This window comes from Daphnia pulex, chromosome 2 (genome assembly GCF_021134715.1).
Source record: "Daphnia pulex isolate KAP4 chromosome 2, ASM2113471v1".
NCBI lineage: Eukaryota > Metazoa > Arthropoda > Branchiopoda > Diplostraca > Daphniidae > Daphnia > Daphnia pulex.
Window position 1 is genome coordinate 11,810,198 of NC_060018.1, and position 18,019 is coordinate 11,828,216.

Consider the following 18,019-nt stretch of genomic DNA (forward strand, 5'->3'; position numbering starts at 1 on the left):
GATTTTTTTCGTTATCGATTCTAATTCCCCTTACTGTGTTAATAATTCCCCTTGGGCTTCTGTCTGTCTCTTGGTCTGTCTGCTGCAGTGCCATGGCCATGCTAGGAATTTTTGATGGGAAAAATGACTTCTATAAATTCTGGTATTTCTAGAGAGGATGACGATACATGGGAATTGTTAAAAGAAAACAAGGTCATTGTACCTGAAAGTATTAAAAAAATACTTAACGATCTCAATTTTAGTGGAATTCGTGCGTTGGCTAAAGTAAATGAGTCAAGTGTCATGATTGAAGAGTACATCCGAGATGTACTTGGTGATCCTGATGTTCTCGAAATTATGAATGAAGAAGAAAAACTACAAATATTTGGATCTATCTTTTCACGGTGCCCGTCCAAGTTCAAACTTTCACCTGGGCACAAAGTTACATTCCAAATTTTGTCAGAGGTTTGCAAAGAAATTGTCCAGCGCTGGACAATTATCTGTAAAGTAAAGCCACGTCAATCAATGGGTGTTCCATCTGGTAAAATAAGACTTTATAGCATTTGCTAATATATTATAAAGTTAAAGATTTAATATAATTGTTTAATTTTTTACAGAAAGACAAGAGCAGCTATTCTCAACAAGCGATTCAAACTCTCCTGACAAGTCATCTACATCTAGTAATTCTGGTTCCCTTCGCAGAACATCTGCTGCATTAGACACACACCTCAACACACCTCGAAACAAACAAAGTGAACTCCTTTCTTTGGATGACCATATCTTACGCTGGGGAATGAAGAAACAAATTCCAGACTTCAAATCTTTGTTTGGAGTTGATGGTACAACAATCGAATGCAGATTCAGAGTTTCTCAGGATGCATTCTGTCAAAAAAGATTTAAATCACAACAACGAGACTGCATTTGGAATATCGCAAACTTTACTAGGCATTTAAATGAGGAACATTTAACAAAAGGAAGTTGTAAAGCTTTATCTGATAGTATTACTTCGTTGTTGGACAAAACTAACAAACGTCAAACGTCTGAAAAATTCCAAGAAGCCGAAGAAGGTAAATGATGAACACATTTTTTATTTTTAAATTTGTATGAAAATCTTATGCAGCATTATTTATCTCCAATTTTAGAAGCTAGGAGTGGACAAAAAATGACTTAATTGATTTGACAGAACCTGTGGTTAGCGAAAGCTCAGATTCTAGTAAGTAGAATGTCATACATGCCATGGATCTGACATGTTTTTAATTTTCAACGTCATTTATAACAACAAAAGGTTATCAAGATGAAGTAACGGCGCCCAAGAAAAAAAAGACGTCGAAAGATCCGGACCTCTCTTGATGGTGTGAGACTGGAGCAACCGTTATGCCGTCAGGATCCTCCAGCAGTAAAGGGAAATGGAACAGTCATCGAATTCAAAGGCGGCAATACAAACGAGAAGCTATTGTATCGAGTGATCAGAATCAAAGAAGAATCGAAGACTATTTCAAATTTGTTGAGAAACTTGAGGAAGTAATTCAGTTACGGAATCTTAATCAAAGTCTCAAATCAAAACTCAGTGTCATAGAAGCCAAATTCAACGCTCTTTAGTCGACTTCTCAAGAGGAATCAAACCAATCTCTACTACAACGAATGATGAATCAAGCAATGAAACAAGCAGGGAAAAAGTCAAGAGGATTTCGTCATGATGACCCTGTGCTTGAGCATTTTTGTCTTAACATATGGATTCTTGGAGGACGCCGGTTGTACGAAATTTTCCACAGCAATTTTACTGGAGCTTTTCCGTCACCAACAACAATTCACAATCGTCTCCTTCGTTTTGATCTCTCGGTGACTGAGGACAGTGTAAACTACTCTGCAGTGAAGGACTTCTTGGTTACAAACAACGCTCCACTGACTGTCTGTCTGTCCGAGGATGCAACAGGAGTAATTGGTCGTGTGGAATACTATGAAAAGACGAATTCTTTGATAGGCTTCTCTGGACCACTACAGAACAATGGTTTTCCAGCTCCAAATGCATTCATTGTTAGAACAGCAAATGACATTGTGCATCAATTTGGCCAGTACGATAGAGCAAGGTAAAGTGTATTTCAATAATTCCTTGCTATTCAAATAAGAAAACTAAAGTGTTATTAGCGTTAATTGACAAATATTTAGCAATTAACCAATTATTTTTTTTTTCATGTTTCAACCTGGTGATGATTGGAATCATCCAACCAATTGTTGATGGTCTCCCAGGCATTCGGCTCTACTCGTTTGGAACTAACAATAAATTCACTGCAGTTGATGTAAAATATCGGCTTGAGCACGTGAAACAAAAGTTAAAAGCTGTTGGGATTTCAATTTTGGTATTTTCTTCTGATGGGGATTCCAGAGAGATGAAACTGATGCGGTATTATACGCAACTGGGTGTTCTTTCTTCCGGGCACTCTTCATCGGATCATCGTTCCTCTACAATCAGTCGTCGAGTCCATCTTCAAAGTCTTCGAAATGAGGTGCCATATTTCGTGTCTGATTTCTCTTCTTCTGACTTCGTATGTATTCAAGACCCTACGCATCTCGGTGCTAAATGGCGATGCCGTTTAGGAAAGTTGGACAAGTTTATGCCACTAGACAACAAGATTGCCAGTGTTGCCCATGTAACCGAGATAATGGCTAAAGTCGGCAAAGACCTTCATGGGTTGAGAGAAGGAGATATTTTCTTCGATGACAAAATGAATTATGATGCGGTCCGTCGTTTAAGCAATCCGAAGCTACGTTCGTTACTGAAACAAGTACCGGGAGCGGAAGGAACAATCTTTTATCTTAAACTTATGGATTTTTTGACAAATAGCTTTATTGATAAGAAACTTGATCCTTTAACCCGTGTGTACCAAATGTGGTTTTCAGTATTTAGTCTTCGTTACTGGAGATATTGGATGTCTTGTGATTGTACCTACCCCCTAGGTAAACATTTTGTTACCCCCAATGCATATCTATGTTCTGAACTCAATGCTCATTGGTTAATTATGTTAATAGTCAGGCTAGGAAAAGACAACACACCACAGCTGTTCAAACCTTGGCTTTTTTCTAGTCAGCCATGCGAGTCATATTTCAAGGCTTGTCGCTCTTTTTCACCGGTTGGGAGCACCCAATTGACGTTTACTTTGCTCGATTTTTTAATTCACCGATGTAGGAAGGCTGATGCCCACATTCGTTTAACATCCCTCGGTTCAGCTGATAACATTGTGTATCCGAGGCATATTAAAAACCAAGAACGTTATGGCAGCCTGTCGGAGGAAACATACCTGTGCGACACACTTCCTTCTTTGGATTAAAGTAAAAATACGATGGAAAAGGCTAGGGTCGACGCCAAAATGGAATTGGAAGCACTGGGGGTTTGTTTAGGCGACTCAGATGACAAAATTTTCAATTTTGACGCGCGTTTAGCCTTTAAATTAAGCGAGTCGTTGGAAGCGCCAGCCCCTACTGATGATGACGCTTTTGAATTTGATGAATGTGAAGAAGTTGCTTGCGAAGGAGAGGATACTTTTAATTTCATTGATTCCTATGAAAAGAGTTTATTGAAATCAATTGAAGGCGCGCAGCTTACAGATTACAGTTCCTTGTTAGAAAGCAGACTGATAAAATATTGCGAAAACGAAAGGAAAAGCCAGTTCGTGATACTGACCAAGAGATTTTGTCTAGTCCTTTTATCGTAATAAAAAGAGAAGATGGGGCCGTAGTAACTTTTAAAAAGCAGACAATAGTATGGCTTTGTGAAAATGGAGTTAAAAAACAGAGTAACGATCGCCTCAAAAGAGTTACTCAGAGCTCAAATTTCTTACTTGCACAAAAATTGATTATAAATTTTCCGGAAAAAAGGAAAATTCGTATTGGGGATTGGTGTATGTTTAAGAGTGATGTAACTGGTAGAGGTAAAAAAGAAACAAAGAGTTTTGGTGGGACGTGTACTTTCTTTTATGTTGATGTCCGGGGGGAAAAATGAGATGAAGCAAATCATTTATAACTGGGACGGAGAGAAAAATGTGGTTGCTCAATGTGATTGGTATTGTTTTGATCATGTCAACCAGCAATTAACAGGAAGACTTATTGTTGTAAAGTCTACCACTAGGTGGCCTCCCATCTTCCCCTCCTCCATGTCGAGACCACCGAGGCGGCACTAGAGAATACACAGACACACAGAGACTACCAAGACTACAACATGGTGTCAGAAGTGCTCGAGTAATTTTTCAATTTCTCGCGTGTGGTGTGTTTCTTGGTGTTTCACACTGAGTTGGAACTGGTAATTGTCGTTCCCTAGCCCTGATTGTGGGGTGATTCGTGGTAATTACGTGGTAATTACGGCTCTGTAGTGTCAACGCTATCCGTTCGTATCTCAAGCATCCCTTTTCGCACGTGGTTCAACTAAACTGTATCCAGGCCAATCGAGAACATCCGTCCTCTCTCGTGGTTGATTTCAACATTTTCTGTTGCGTGTGTATCCTGGTTATCGTTTATTTGTGTTTCCGACGTTTTAAATTGTGCAGCCATGGCCCAAGGCTTGAAGTTCCCTGATCCGTTTGCGTTCACGGCGCCTAATTTGGCCGTGGAGTGGGCGCAATGGCGTCGTCAGTTTGAGTGGTACATTAAAGCCACGCGTAAGGACGAGAAGGATGAAGAAGTTTTGATTGGAGTGCTGTTGTCCCTGCTCGGAAGAGAGGGAGTCAAGATTTATGAGACGTTACCGTTGACAGCGGCAAATGCAAAGAAGATTGCTGAAGTGTTAACTGCATTCACGACGTATTTTGAGCCCTTAAAAAGCGAAGTATTTGATCGCTTCCTTTTTCATCGTCGTCACCAGCAACCGGGTGAGTCTTTCGACACGTGGCTGATGGAGTTACGCAGTATGGTAACGTCGTGCAATTATGGTTCGGACCCGGTTATTGAGTCAGTGTTGCGGGACCAGATTGTTTTGGGCGTGGCCAGTGAACATGTGCGCGAAAAACTTTTATTTGAAACTGACTTAAAGTTGGCTGCGGCCTGCAACATTGTTCGCGCGTGTGAATCAGCTTCATCAAAACTGACCCAGATGGCGCCACGAGGAGAGTCTACTGTTCATCGCCTACAGGACAACCAGCCAAAAGGAAAGCAGGGCATGAGCTCTTACAACAAGTCGCGTCAACCTGGCGGGAACATGCAGCAGTATGTTAATTGTCAGGATTGTGGCAGACGTCATCGAAAAGATCAATGTTCTGCAGCAAGGGTGATGTGCTTCGCGTGTCAGCAGGTCGGCCATTTTGCAAATAGGTGTCCGATTGGGAGACCTCAACAAGGTACGTCACACCCTCGTAAGATGGCGCCACCACCTGCACCTCCGACGGATAACCGACAACCGACAATGCGGCCTGCTCAACGCGGAACTTTTATGCAACAGCAGTTGCACGCCGTCGAGGAGGAAGAGTTTGATGGCCAGTTGACAGGAGCCAACGCATTCTTGGGAGAAGATTACGTCACTCATCAACTCACCTACACAGAAGAAAAAGTGGACGAGTGGTATGAAGATATGGCGGTCGATGGAAAGGCAACTATTCGTTTTAAACTTGACTCGGGTGCTACGTGTAATGTGTTGCCATATGAATTGTATGTGAGTGTGTGCCCGAATGGTGCTCCTTTAGAACCTGGCCCTCGAGTAAGAAACTACAGCGCAAACGGTGGTTATCTGAATGTTCTGGGCGTGTACAGGGGACAAGTGGTTCGCCGTGGAGTAGCTTATGTGCTTCGATTTGTGGTGGTTAATGAACCTGGTCAACCAGCCATCTTAGGGCTTCCGGCGTGCAAGTTAATGAAGCTCATCAAGCGTGTTCATTCCATCACCGTGTCGCCGCCACAACTACAGCCGCCAATCGTGAAAGAGTTTGCAGACGTGTTCAACGGCATTGGAAAGCTTCCAATTGAACATGAAATACGCCTGGCAACTGGCCCTAATCATGTGGATCCTGTGGTATCGGCGGCGGGTCGTATTCCGTTTAGTTTGGAGAAAAAGGTGTTCGACAAACTGGATCAGATGGTTGCTGACAACATCATTGCTCCAGTAGTCGAACCGACGGAGTGGGTGAGCAGAATGCTGGTAGTTGGAAAACCTGATGGAGACGTCCGTATCTGTCTTGATCCATCTGACTTGAACAAGGCTATACAGCGGCAACACTTCATGGTGCCGACGGTGGAACAGCTGTTTGGAAAGATTGGTAAGGCAAAGTATTTTTGTAGCCTTGACGCTGCATCTGGTTTTTACCAAATACCCCTGTCTGACCGATCTTCATATTTGTGCACCATGGCGACACCCAAAGGAAGATATCGTTTCCTGCGGCTCCCGTTTGGCCTCATCTCGGCTCCCGAAGTTTACCTTCAGGCCATGTCGGAGCTGTTCGGCGATTTGCTCGGAGTGCTGATTTACTTCGACGACTTTTTGGTGATGGGAGAAACAATGGAGGAACTGGAGTGTAATCTGCGCCGAGTGCTGGTACGTTGCCGAGAAAAGAATTTAAAGTTGCAGTTAAAGAAATGCCAATTCTTTGTTCAGAATCTGCCCTGGTTGGGTCATGTGATCGGAAATGGATCTTTGAAGCCTGATCCTGAAAAAGTGGAAGCTATTGTGAAGATGCCGGCTCCTACGGACAAAAACGGGTTGATACGCTTACTTGGAATGGTAACGTACTTGGACAAATTTTGTAAAGACTTGGCTGTTCTAACGCGACCTCTTCGTGACATGTTGAAGCAGGATGCGGCATGGGTGTGGGACGCACAACAAGATCAAGCCTTAAATGCCCTCAAGTCCGCCATTTCTTCGTTGCCGGTTTTACGTTTATTTGATCTTTCCAAACCGTTGGTGGTGTCAGTGGATGCTTCGCCCATCGGCATTGGCGCAGTGTTATTGCAAGATGGCCAGCCGGTGGCTTTTTCGTCCACGTCACTGACTGAGACTCAAAAACGTTACTGTCAAATAGAAAAGGAGCTGCTGGCGGTTCAGTTTGGTTTGCTGAGATTCCGGCAATATGTTTATGGACAAAAAGTGACCGTTGAATCGGACCACAAACCGCTTGTTGGTCTGCTGGAAAAGCCGATAGCAACTTGCTCCCCAAGGATCCAACGGATGCGACTTCAACTGCAAAGATTCGACTTTCGGCTTGTGTATAAGCCCGGCAAGGAGCTTTTCATCGCCGACACCTTGAGCCGTGCACCTTCACCGCGTTTATTCACGGATGACGTCACCCAGGATAGTGAAGACCAAGTGCATCATGTGCTTCATAGTCTCGTTACGTCCGTGTCCACAAGGAAGCGTTATGCCGAAGCCACGGCCTTGGACCCTACTCTGCAACTTTTGAAAACGGTGATTCAAAAAGGATGGCCTGAGAAGCGTGCTCAGTGTCCGGCTTCAGTCAAACCGTATTGGTCGGTGCGGAGCGATTTGTCAATGGTGGAAGGCGTTTTATTGTGTGGCAGTCGTTTAGTGGTTCCAATGTCCCTTCGTCGCGAGACCATGGAGGGTATACACGACGGTCATTTCGGTGAAACGAAGTCTGTTTTACGCGCGAAGTCAGCAGTGTACTGGCCCGGTTGGGAGGATCAAGTGAAAAATATGGTGGCCAGTTGTTCGGTTTGCCAAGAAAACCGTGGTCGAAACCCTAAGCTGCTGTTACATCCCGTCCGGCTTCCGGATTACGCCTTTCAGCTGGTGTCTGCTGATTTGTTCGAGTTTGAGCGCGTGAACTATATTTTGCTGGTGGACTCATACAGCAAATGGCCGTGTGTCGTTCCCCTTAAATCAACAACGTCGTCAGCCATCATTGAAGAGATGTCACGGTTTTTCTGTGACTTTGGACGGCCAGAGGAGTTGGAGTCTGACAACGGGACTCAATTTTCCAGTGCGGAGTTCCGTGAATATTGTGCGTCGTTGAACATCAAGCAAGTGACGTCGAGTCCCGAGTTCGCCCAATCCAACGGACTGGTTGAGCGACACATCCAAACGGTAAAACGCACTTTGCTGAAGATGTTTGCTGAAGGAAAGTCACTATGGGAGGCCCTGGCAGCCATCCGTTCGACCCCGGTGTCCAGCTCATTACCGGCCCCTTCAGTGCTACTTCAAGGACGTAATCTTCGTGGTGTGCTGCCTTTTCTCGACGCATCCTTATCTCCAAAGCTGGTGCCGGCGTCGTTTGTACGTCAAGAGTTGTCTCGTCGCCAACAAACGGCGGCGTTTGTTCAACCCCGCCCAGTGAGTGTTCGGTCGTCTGCGTTGACTGTAGGACAACGTGTTCGTGCCTTGATCAAAGGGAAGTGGCAACTTGGTGTCGTAAATGTGGTGTGCCCAGAACCACACTCTTATATCGTCCGCTTAACTGATGGGCGTCTGTTTCGTCGTACACGCTGGGCAATTAACGTCGATAACGCGACCAGACCGACAGCCGATCAGCGGACCATGCAACCTTCCCGTCCGCATTTTTCACGTGGCCCGGTTGTCGCTCCACCCACTCAACCGTCGGCTTTGGTTCAGCCGAGTGGAAGTTCATCAGTGGCTGTCCAGTCAGCCGTCGCAAGGACGGCCCGTCCAGTCGCTGGTGTCAATACTCCGTCTGGACAGTCTTCCGTGTTCCAGTCGTCTGCTCAACAAGAGTCTACGCCAGTCCGTTCTGTTGAAGCGCCCAGCCGTCCTGTTCGAGAGATTCCGGCCTCACCCGCTCGTTTATTTGTTTCCCGTATTCCCGTTCGTGACCGGGTGGTTTGGGTGCCCCCTTCGGCCAGCAGTGGTCAACATGCTCCTGTGGCCGCCCTTGGCGTTACCCGCTCGGGCCGACGCTACATTAAACCTCCACCACCCTCTCAGTAAACGGCGCAAGTCGACATTTCAGTCTCCCGTCCAATTTATCTTCATGTCATTTCAGTTCGTTGTCGTTTCATTTTTCATCGTTTCACTACTCATTGTTCATGCGTTTATTTTCATCTCACCTACCCATTGTTCATTCATCTTCGTACACATCCTCATTGTTCATTCATGTTGGTTTATTTTTCGCATTCTCATTTTCCGTTTTGATCGCATTCATTTCTGTTCGTTCGTTTATGGTTAAAGGGGGGAGATGTTGTAAAGTCTACCACTAGGTGGCCTCCCATCTTCCCCTCCTCCATGTCGAGACCACCGAGGCGGCACTAGAGAATACACAGACACACAGAGACTACCAAGACTACAACACTTATCGAGCAGCCAATGTTTGCGCACGGGTATCATTGCTGTAGTAATTATATATGTAGTTTGCCTCCCCCTGTGATAAATAATGAGTCCCAACTTTTGTTTTCTTCCGATATCACTGTTATGGAAATGAAAAACTTAATAAAAGGATTCTGTCTTTAACTTGTTTATTACATAAGTTAAAAAAATTTTGCAAAATATCTTAAAAATCCTGAAAAATCACGAAAATCTTTAAAAAATCGAAAAAATCTTAAGGAAATCTAGAAATCCCCCCAAAAATCCAAAAAATCGTAAAAATCTGAAAAAATCAAAAAATCTGAAAAAATCCCAAAAATCTGAAAAAATCAATTTTTGGATTTAAGATCCGTACACCTTCGGATCGAGTTGACAACCCCTCGAAGGGATGAAACAATATGGGTGATCCAGGGGGCGTGCGAGGGACTGAACTGAAACCACTTCTCACCATCTAATTTATTTAGATTAATTGCAAATTTTTTGCGATTAGTTGGATCCTGGTTGGATCAGAGCCATTTAAGGTTTGATCAGAGACACGGAATTGCTTACTCTCCCCCCCCCCACGTTTTTCTGAAACAAAGGGGTTTAGTAGGTACTGGGGGGAGAGTAAGAAATTCCGTAGACCCGGCAGCAGTGCATGGCTATCATAAACGGAGATCTGAACGAAATCAATTTTGAGGGTGGGAATGGAAAGAATATTAATTGTTTAAAAAAATCGTGACTCGTGACTCGTGACGGGTGCCATAGAAGAAACGCAGATCTTTTTTAAGACCGTTTGCGTTTCTCTAGCACTTCCCAGTGAGTCACAATTTGAACCTAAAGTGAGCCCATTTACATATGGGCCTCTCTACTGTCCGGATACTTTTAGGGTTCGACAAAAACCTACCCTTCCCATTATTTAAAAATTCTAAAAAAAAATTAGGATTGTTCCTGGCACCCGAGAGAACCCACAGAAAAATTTTCATTCAAATCGAATAAAAATTTGACTACTTTTTCGCCTTGCGAAAACAGCGGTTTCCCAAAAGGTTCTCTCGGGTGTCCGGATACTTTGTGTGCCTACTGTATACTGAATGGATCCGTCTGAAAACGAAGAATCAACGATTGGGTCGGAAAAGTCAGAACTGTCTCTAGAGTCTAGATACTTTTGTAAGTCATTCCGCCGAATTTCGAATTTTTTCGTCGCAAAAAAATTTGATTTGCTTCATTTTTTATCGCGTGTTCTTCATAACATGAAGAAACATTGTATCAAAGGATTTTTTTATCATGAACGGGAAGCCTTTAATTAAATGTTAAAGTTTTGCGTTTTTTTACAAATTTTATCGCGTTTTTTTTCATTTAAATTACTGCGCAGGTCATTTAAATTTCTTTTAAAATTACGAAAAAATAACGATAAAAAGAGAATTTTTTTCTCTTTCTAATGATGTATTTGTAACTGAAAAAAGATTTTGTCTTAATGGAGCAATCTCAGTTCAAAAATATTTTGTTAATAGTCAGCTGAAAAAATCTGGTCTTTCGGATTGAAGCCAAATTTGTACCAGTTATAGGTGGTAGTATGATGGACATCTGGTAAAAGAATAAAACTTGTTCCGCAATCTGGTCAAGAGTTATGAATTTTTAAATTTCGTTTTTATTACCTATGCCTTTGATGCACGTGCTCCCTTTCCCCGCGGAATGGGAGTGTATTTTAATGTATTTTAATGTCGGGCTTTGAAAAAATGGTATTCGTTATCACTTATCAGGCAAATAAAAAAATTTTTGATAAAAAAATCAAAAATCAAAAATCGAAATCAAAATTTTTCAAATCCCAACATTAAAATACACTCTGGTAATCGGCTAATCGCACGTAATATTTTTTTTATTTTTTTACTGAAAATTTAAAAAATTTAAAATAAATTTTCCTATTGAACTTTTAATTTTTACCATATCACAGAAAAACGCTTATAACTCAAAAACCAAAAATAATGTACATCCAAATTTGTGATATGTTTTTGAAGACATACTAAGCTATACAATGTGTAATTTTCACGAACCAAAAAGTGTCAACACCTTTTCTGTGAATTTTCAAAAAAGAGTGATTTTGACACTTTTTGCATTTTATGGAATTTTTTAAATTTTTTCTACTTAAGTTAGAATTACCATCTTTTGTATACTTAAACTAGTTATATCTTACTATATTATGATCGAATAAAATATGGAAAAACTTGTGACGTCATCCCTAGCGCATAGTTCAAAGTAGAGTAGTTTTAGCGTTCGGAAATATCGATGGTGCTGCCACCTGGGTCGTCCGATTTCGACGCGATTTTTTTCTAAAATTAAGTTGTTATTCCCTTAACACATTTTGATCAATAGTTTCTCCTTAATTTTAGTTTAAAATACAAAAATTTTAATTTAATGAATACGGTATCAACAGGGTAGGCCTACGAAAAATATAAATCGATGTCACGCCCACCCATCCCCTTATTTTTCAAAACCCTTCGACAAAAAGTCTTATTTTGACCTATATTTAAGATTTATCATTTTAAAAAAATAATTCGAGAATATGACCGCGGTAAGGTTTTGTCGTTTTGGCTTGGAATGTCCCATGATGTCTAGCTCAGGCCGGAAATCTGCACAAAGGAAAAGGTTGATACATGGTGCGGAAACAAACTGCCATGCATGATGACAGGGGGCTTTCATGCCAAATGCTAGTCAGGAACTAACATTTCACAAACTTGGAACAAGTATAATCTTCTATTTAAACTCCTAATATCATTCAATTCATATTCTTGGTTTTATTTACCGCTGCTTTTACTTTTTTGTGTATTAAGCGATTCCATAGACACGACCAGAGCTGACACGACCACCACATTTTTGAAATTTTATTTGTCCTGCTAGCTATTTTTCGTGCAGGTGCAGCCACGCTTCCAAAATAGTGATCTTAATACCGTTATCTTTGGGATCTAAAAACTTCGTCTCTTTATAAAGACCTTTTCGAACTTGTAGCTAATTTATTGTAAAGTTGTAAACGAAAACGAAATGCAGATGACAGTAATATTCTAATTATAGTCATTCGTAAGATATCGATAGACAAAATTATAAAAAATCGACCTCTCTCCTAATTAAGCAAACCTGAATTAAACACACCGATCAACAACAATTAAAGCGGTTTTCTCACCTGCTGAAGGATAATATTATTTTTAATTTTCCAGTCTAATTCGAATGGAATTCTCCCAGACAAGAAAAAAGTAAAAAAATCAGCTGATAATTACCTTTAGACCAGAAACTACCATGGTTGGTGATGACGTTGTATTACTAAGGATTAGCGATGACGTTGTATGGTTTATGCCTTTAACCAGCCCGGTACTTTAATTTAGGAATAACCTGCGGTTTCAAGTAGGTATCTGGTGTCTACATTTTATCTCTTGGACTAGGTTATTGCGTATCTGTACCGCTGTCAAATTTTGAGCCCACTTTAAAAACAAGTGTGGTTGCTCAGGCGCTTAATATAGACGGGCTTGATAATCGGAGAAAGGCTTCATTAATTGAAGTGGAATCTCGGCCCGGGAGGCATTAACAAACATCCAACTGAGGCCAGCGCACCAACTTGTCCCCTATTCCTTCTTATGAAACGTGTGTTCACAAAGAGAACGATCCCTTGCCAAGTTACGAAATGGCGACAGCGATGCATAAGCCTATACTGCTGGTATTGACTCCCGTTTGCTGGACTTGGATTGATTAAAGTGCTGCTGGACTCGGTTATTTCTGGTTGACGAACTTTTCTGTGCCTTTACATAGTGCAACTAAAAAAGAAACTCTGTCGCTTACGAGCAATAATCTGTAAATTGTAAATTTATTGACATAATGTGGCAACTGTCCATTGCATTATTGCATCACACACCTATTATCGCAACGCACGTGAAATATCTCCCAGTCAGTTAAGTCATCATCATAAGAGGACAATGTTATTAAAACAAGCCGACAGCAAAAATGGATCGCCAAATAAAACTAGAACCAGATTATTAACCCGGCATTGTGCAATTTATGATGTGTAGGCCTATGTGCTTTTAATGGTTATATAGCTTTAATAAATTATTTCCCTGATAACTTGTGTTGGGATCGGGTTGGGATCTGATAATAACATTTGGCCTTGCTTGACGCGGTGTTTTATATCAATTCTGATAAGACAACATAACGAGCAAAAATAACAAAAATGTTTGCCTAGCTTGACCCATTGTTGCGAAAGATTGCGGCGCGAATTAAAGTCACACACTAACTCTTCCTGAAGAAGAAAAAAAGCTGACAAAAGGAGATAGTCTGTGCAAAAATTTTTCTTTCCCTAACTATTACGCACGGATATTGCACCATTTGCACCATACCCTTGCTGTTCCTCCCCAATCAAGGGATGAGAGACTGCCATCTTTCTCGCGTGCATAGCATGCATATATGCGTGCATAGGAAACACGGTGTTTCGAACATGTACCCATTCCATAATCCATAGACGCTTCTGGCGATTTTGGGGGTTTTGGGTTTTCCCCCGGGAAAACCCAAAACCCCAAAATCGCGAAAAATAAGCCAACTGATTGGCTTATAGGAAAACACAAGTATATAAAAATGGACGAAACGTGCCCACTTTTACCTATTTCAAAACAACGCTTCTCTGATAGTGGTCTGAAGTTCAACAAGTCAAGAATAAATTCAGTCAATATTATTTAGTATACAAGATAATCGAATTATTCCTATCGAGTTTGACAACTATTCAACTGCAATATGGATACAATTTGCGTTGTTGTAATAACTTTGTTGTCCGTTTTGTCATTTACGTTGTTATTATGTTTATGTTGTTGTTGTGGTAAACAAGGGAAAACAGGTGAGCAAGTTAAAAAATACTCTATACTGCAATTATTCACGACAAGAAGAACAATTAGCATCTACGTATTAGTATATTTTGATCGGTCAATCATTTACCTTGTTTTTAGTGACGGCAAACCAAGGCTACGTCAATGGCGGTGCAGACGGGATCGTTACCATCGATTGTTCTTCGAGTGACGGTGCGTCCGCCGGATGCGACGGTGGTGGTGGCGATGGTGGTTGTGGCGGTGGCGACGGTGGTGGCGGTGGCGACTGCTAATTTCTGCGTTTCTCTGCTCCTTTCCATGCAACGTGCGTGATAGCAAAGACAACGCGACACACAAGAAAAAGCGCAAAGACAACAACTCATCTCTTATTTTAAATTTTTTTAAATTTAAATTTATTTTTATAATTTAATCTACGTATATTTATTTTTTAAATTTTAATATTATTGTTACATTCCCCTTCCCAACTAAAGAACAAATTATTGTGTATAATCTACTATCGGCAAATTAACAAAAAAACAATTCAATCGCTTCCTGCTTGAGTCATTTTGAAATTTCAAATGCATTTTCTATTTTGACATAATGTCGTGATGGGCGTTGCGCAATTCGTCCCCAAGTGGCCACATTTGGCATACTATACCGATCGGCGCGAATCGACTGGACTGCAACTTGTTGAATTGAAACAATAATCGAATCTAATTGTATTCATCTGTTATATGAAATAAAATTGTTGATTAACATTCGAATAATTACAACACAATCACAATAACGTAGCGTACGTAATAAGTCAAGAAAACAAGTCAGTATAGTCAGTAGTAAGTTTGACAGCGAATAGACCTATATTAAACTTTGTCCTGTGGATGCCGAACTTATTTATGTGTGCATGGCGGCATTTTTGATCGCATGTTCACGGTGTTGTGCATGTTGTTGTGGAAAAAAGCCCCAGGTGAGCAAGTAAAATCGTACTATGTGCAATTATTTAACAAGGAAGACTTGTAAATTGTAATTAGTCTAGTATTTCTCGGTATTTTGATCTGTCATTCATTATTGTTAGTTTGTGACTTGTTACTACAGTATGTTGAAATCTTCAGCGACAGGAAAACAACGTACCTGAAACTACGCCAATGGAGTTGCAAACGGGATCGATTCTGACGGTGGTCTAAATTCCAAATGTATTGTGACACGATGTGGCGCAATGTGTTGCGACACAATGTCCTAATTGCCGTTGCGCAATTCACCCCCAAGCGGCCACATTGCAAACTACACCGATCGGCGCGAGTCAAAACGTTGAATTGAAACGATTATAAAATTAAATTGTATTACTCTGCATGAAATAAAACTGTTGGTTAATATTTGAAAAATTAAAACGTATTCAACGCCAAAAAATTCAAGTTAATCGGTTGGCACATTTTCGAGATATCATCGTAATTGCAGGAGGAGGTCGACTTGCCAACAAAAACTGGCTCTTCCCGTTGATATAAAAAGGATCGAAAATCTGAAGGATCCCATCGTTTATCTTAACTGTGTTCTTTTAGATATAACGTAACTTGTCATTAACCTGTGCAAACAAGATGGAGGAATCTCGTGAGAAAGTCAAAATGGTTTGGCGAAAGATTTGGCGAAGATTTTGGTCCGACGAAGATTATTCGATGGGAATGATCAAGAAATGGCGAAAAGTGTTGAGGCGTGTCCCGGCAAATTATACGCCACCAGCCTCGTATCCACTCCCTTCAACGGATCCCCAGCTCATCACTTACGAGGACTGCGAGGCCTTTTTCCAGGCTGTAACCGGAGGATCCAGTCAAGATGTGACTGACATTCTGCAAACCCACGGGCCGGCAGTGACCACCGAATTGTCGACATCGTACAACGAACACGGGCAGACGCCGCTGCTGGTGGCCATCCAGCTGGGAAATTTGGAAATGGTTCAATTCTTGGTTGACAAACTGGACGTTCCCATCGTGCAAATCGGACGATTCGTGTGCGGTGGCGTCGAATACCTGGACGTCCCAGCCCTGTACGCGGCTATCGTTTGCGGAGAGCTGGACATTGCCGCCTACCTCCTTACCGCGGAAGTGAGATCACATCAAACCGACCGAATGATCGATTCCATCGTCTCCAGTCCCAACGGCCGACAAGAAAAGATCAACATTCTGGAACTGATGGGCGCAGTCAATTTTTACTTTTACGAAACGCATCCAGCCCCGCAAAACGGCCTCAAGTACTGGAAAGCAGCCCTGCATCTTCGTCACTCGACAGCGGCCGACGAGCCGGATCTACCCAAAACTATTCTTCCATCAGAAGCTGGCCTGGCTTTCGGCTTGACGTCCGAGTTTACCACATTGGAACAACTGGAGCAACTCTCCAGCAACACCTTCGAGCTCTTCACCCAGGGACTTTTGGTCAGCCAGCGAGTGCTGGACATGGTGCATCCTGATGGTCCGCACATCTTTAATCTCACCTACTTGTGCCGATGCGCTTCCGTCTATTCCTTCGGCCAGCAAGAGCAGAGCGGCGAGGCCAGCATCCGCGCGTTGAGGCTCTTTCTGCAGCAATCGGAGCAAGGACTCGAGTGGAAGGGATGGAAGACGAGTCGTATAGTCAACTGGGCCTTGGACATCATGACGAAAAGTGTCGCCCATCTACGACAGAAGAAGCCGGCCGGCCAGGAAGAATTCCCGTTTGCCAGTCTGATGGCCACCTTCGATTTCGCTTGCAGTTACATGTCTCATCTGCAGGCAAATCGCAGACTCGAGAACATCTACCCCAACACTCTGGTCAGTCTGGCCGGTTTAATCGTCGAACTGATTTTCTGGGCCAGCGAGATGACGCCAGAATGGAGCCACCAGGATCGCCAACAGTTTGAGCGCAGTCTGTCGCTCTTCATCGCCAAGGATCACCGGTGGGGAAACGCCAATCAGAATCTCCTGCACACCATTTGCAATCTGACGAGTCTCGGTCACATGCTGGTCGCTGAAATTCCTCACGACATGGATGACAATGACGACAGCAGCAGCAGCAGCAGCGACTCCGGGAGCCAAGTGTCCGGCTCACTCACCGGCAGCTATGGCCACAGTGATGATGGGCTAGACGACAACAGCGAATTTGACTGGAGCAACTCCAATGATGGGAGCGACCTGGACAGCAGCAGCGACTGTGATGCTGACGCTGGCGGCGACTTGATTGACAGCCCTGATATTAGCCCTGCTCCTGCTGATGGTGATGAGAGCCAAAATGTGCGTGACGACGACGTTTCTAATTTGTCGGAGGATGAAGTCATTGATCCATACGACTACGACTACAGCACTGACGTGAGCGGATGTCCGTCGTGTGCCCATCACCGGGATGCTCAGATGTGGTCGGACGAACGAGACGACGCGGAATTTGTGGAAGTGATGAGTAACCATGGCGACGAGGAAGAGCCGACTATTACTCGGGCCGAGGATTCGCAGCTGCTTCTGTCTGTGACCCGGTTGATCCTTGGACTCGGAGCCGATCCCAGCGCCACCAACCTGCACGGAGCGACTCCCCTCCACTTGCTGGCCATGAATCGTGACAGCGTTATTGCCCAATCTCGGATGCTGCTGGAATACGGGGCCCGCATTGACCAGCAGTTGGACCAAAGCGACTGGACACCCTTGATGCTCTTCCAGCAATGGCAAAGTCAACTCGCCAGTCAGGGCCATCCCGATCCTGACCTTCAATTTATCATCAACTACGTCCCGCCACCGTCTCTGAGGTGTTTGGCTTCTCAAGTCTTGCACAAAAGTGGAATTCTATTCGACGAGGACCAGGTTCCGCCCGCTCTACGCCACTTTCTTCAGTCAATAATTTAATAAGACGCCGATTGGAATTATTGTCAAGAATTTCCAAGATTAAATTTCAGCTAATTTCTTTCAGTTTTGGTCAGCACTGTTCCGTCAGTTGATTTCAATAAATTTCTTTCAAACACAAGTTAATA

The 18,019-nt window shown here is 42.9% G+C and overlaps 1 protein-coding gene across 1 annotated transcript; it reads left to right on the forward strand.

Annotated features, from left to right (window-relative positions):
- Positions 1-13,839: 13,839 nt before the first annotated feature.
- LOC124206459 lies at positions 13,840-17,963 on the forward strand. The gene is made up of 2 exons (XM_046604154.1): positions 13,840-14,072; positions 14,182-17,963. The coding sequence occupies exon 2, from the start codon at positions 15,630-15,632 to the stop codon at positions 17,892-17,894; it is 2,265 nt and encodes a 754-aa protein (XP_046460110.1). The 5' UTR covers positions 13,840-14,072; positions 14,182-15,629; the 3' UTR covers positions 17,895-17,963.
- Positions 17,964-18,019: the final 56 nt, after the last annotated feature.

Coding starts and splice junctions, on each gene's coding strand:
- LOC124206459 (XM_046604154.1), top strand. CDS start 15,630: ATGGAGGAATCTCGTGAGAAAGTCAAAATGGTTTGGCGAAAGATTTGG.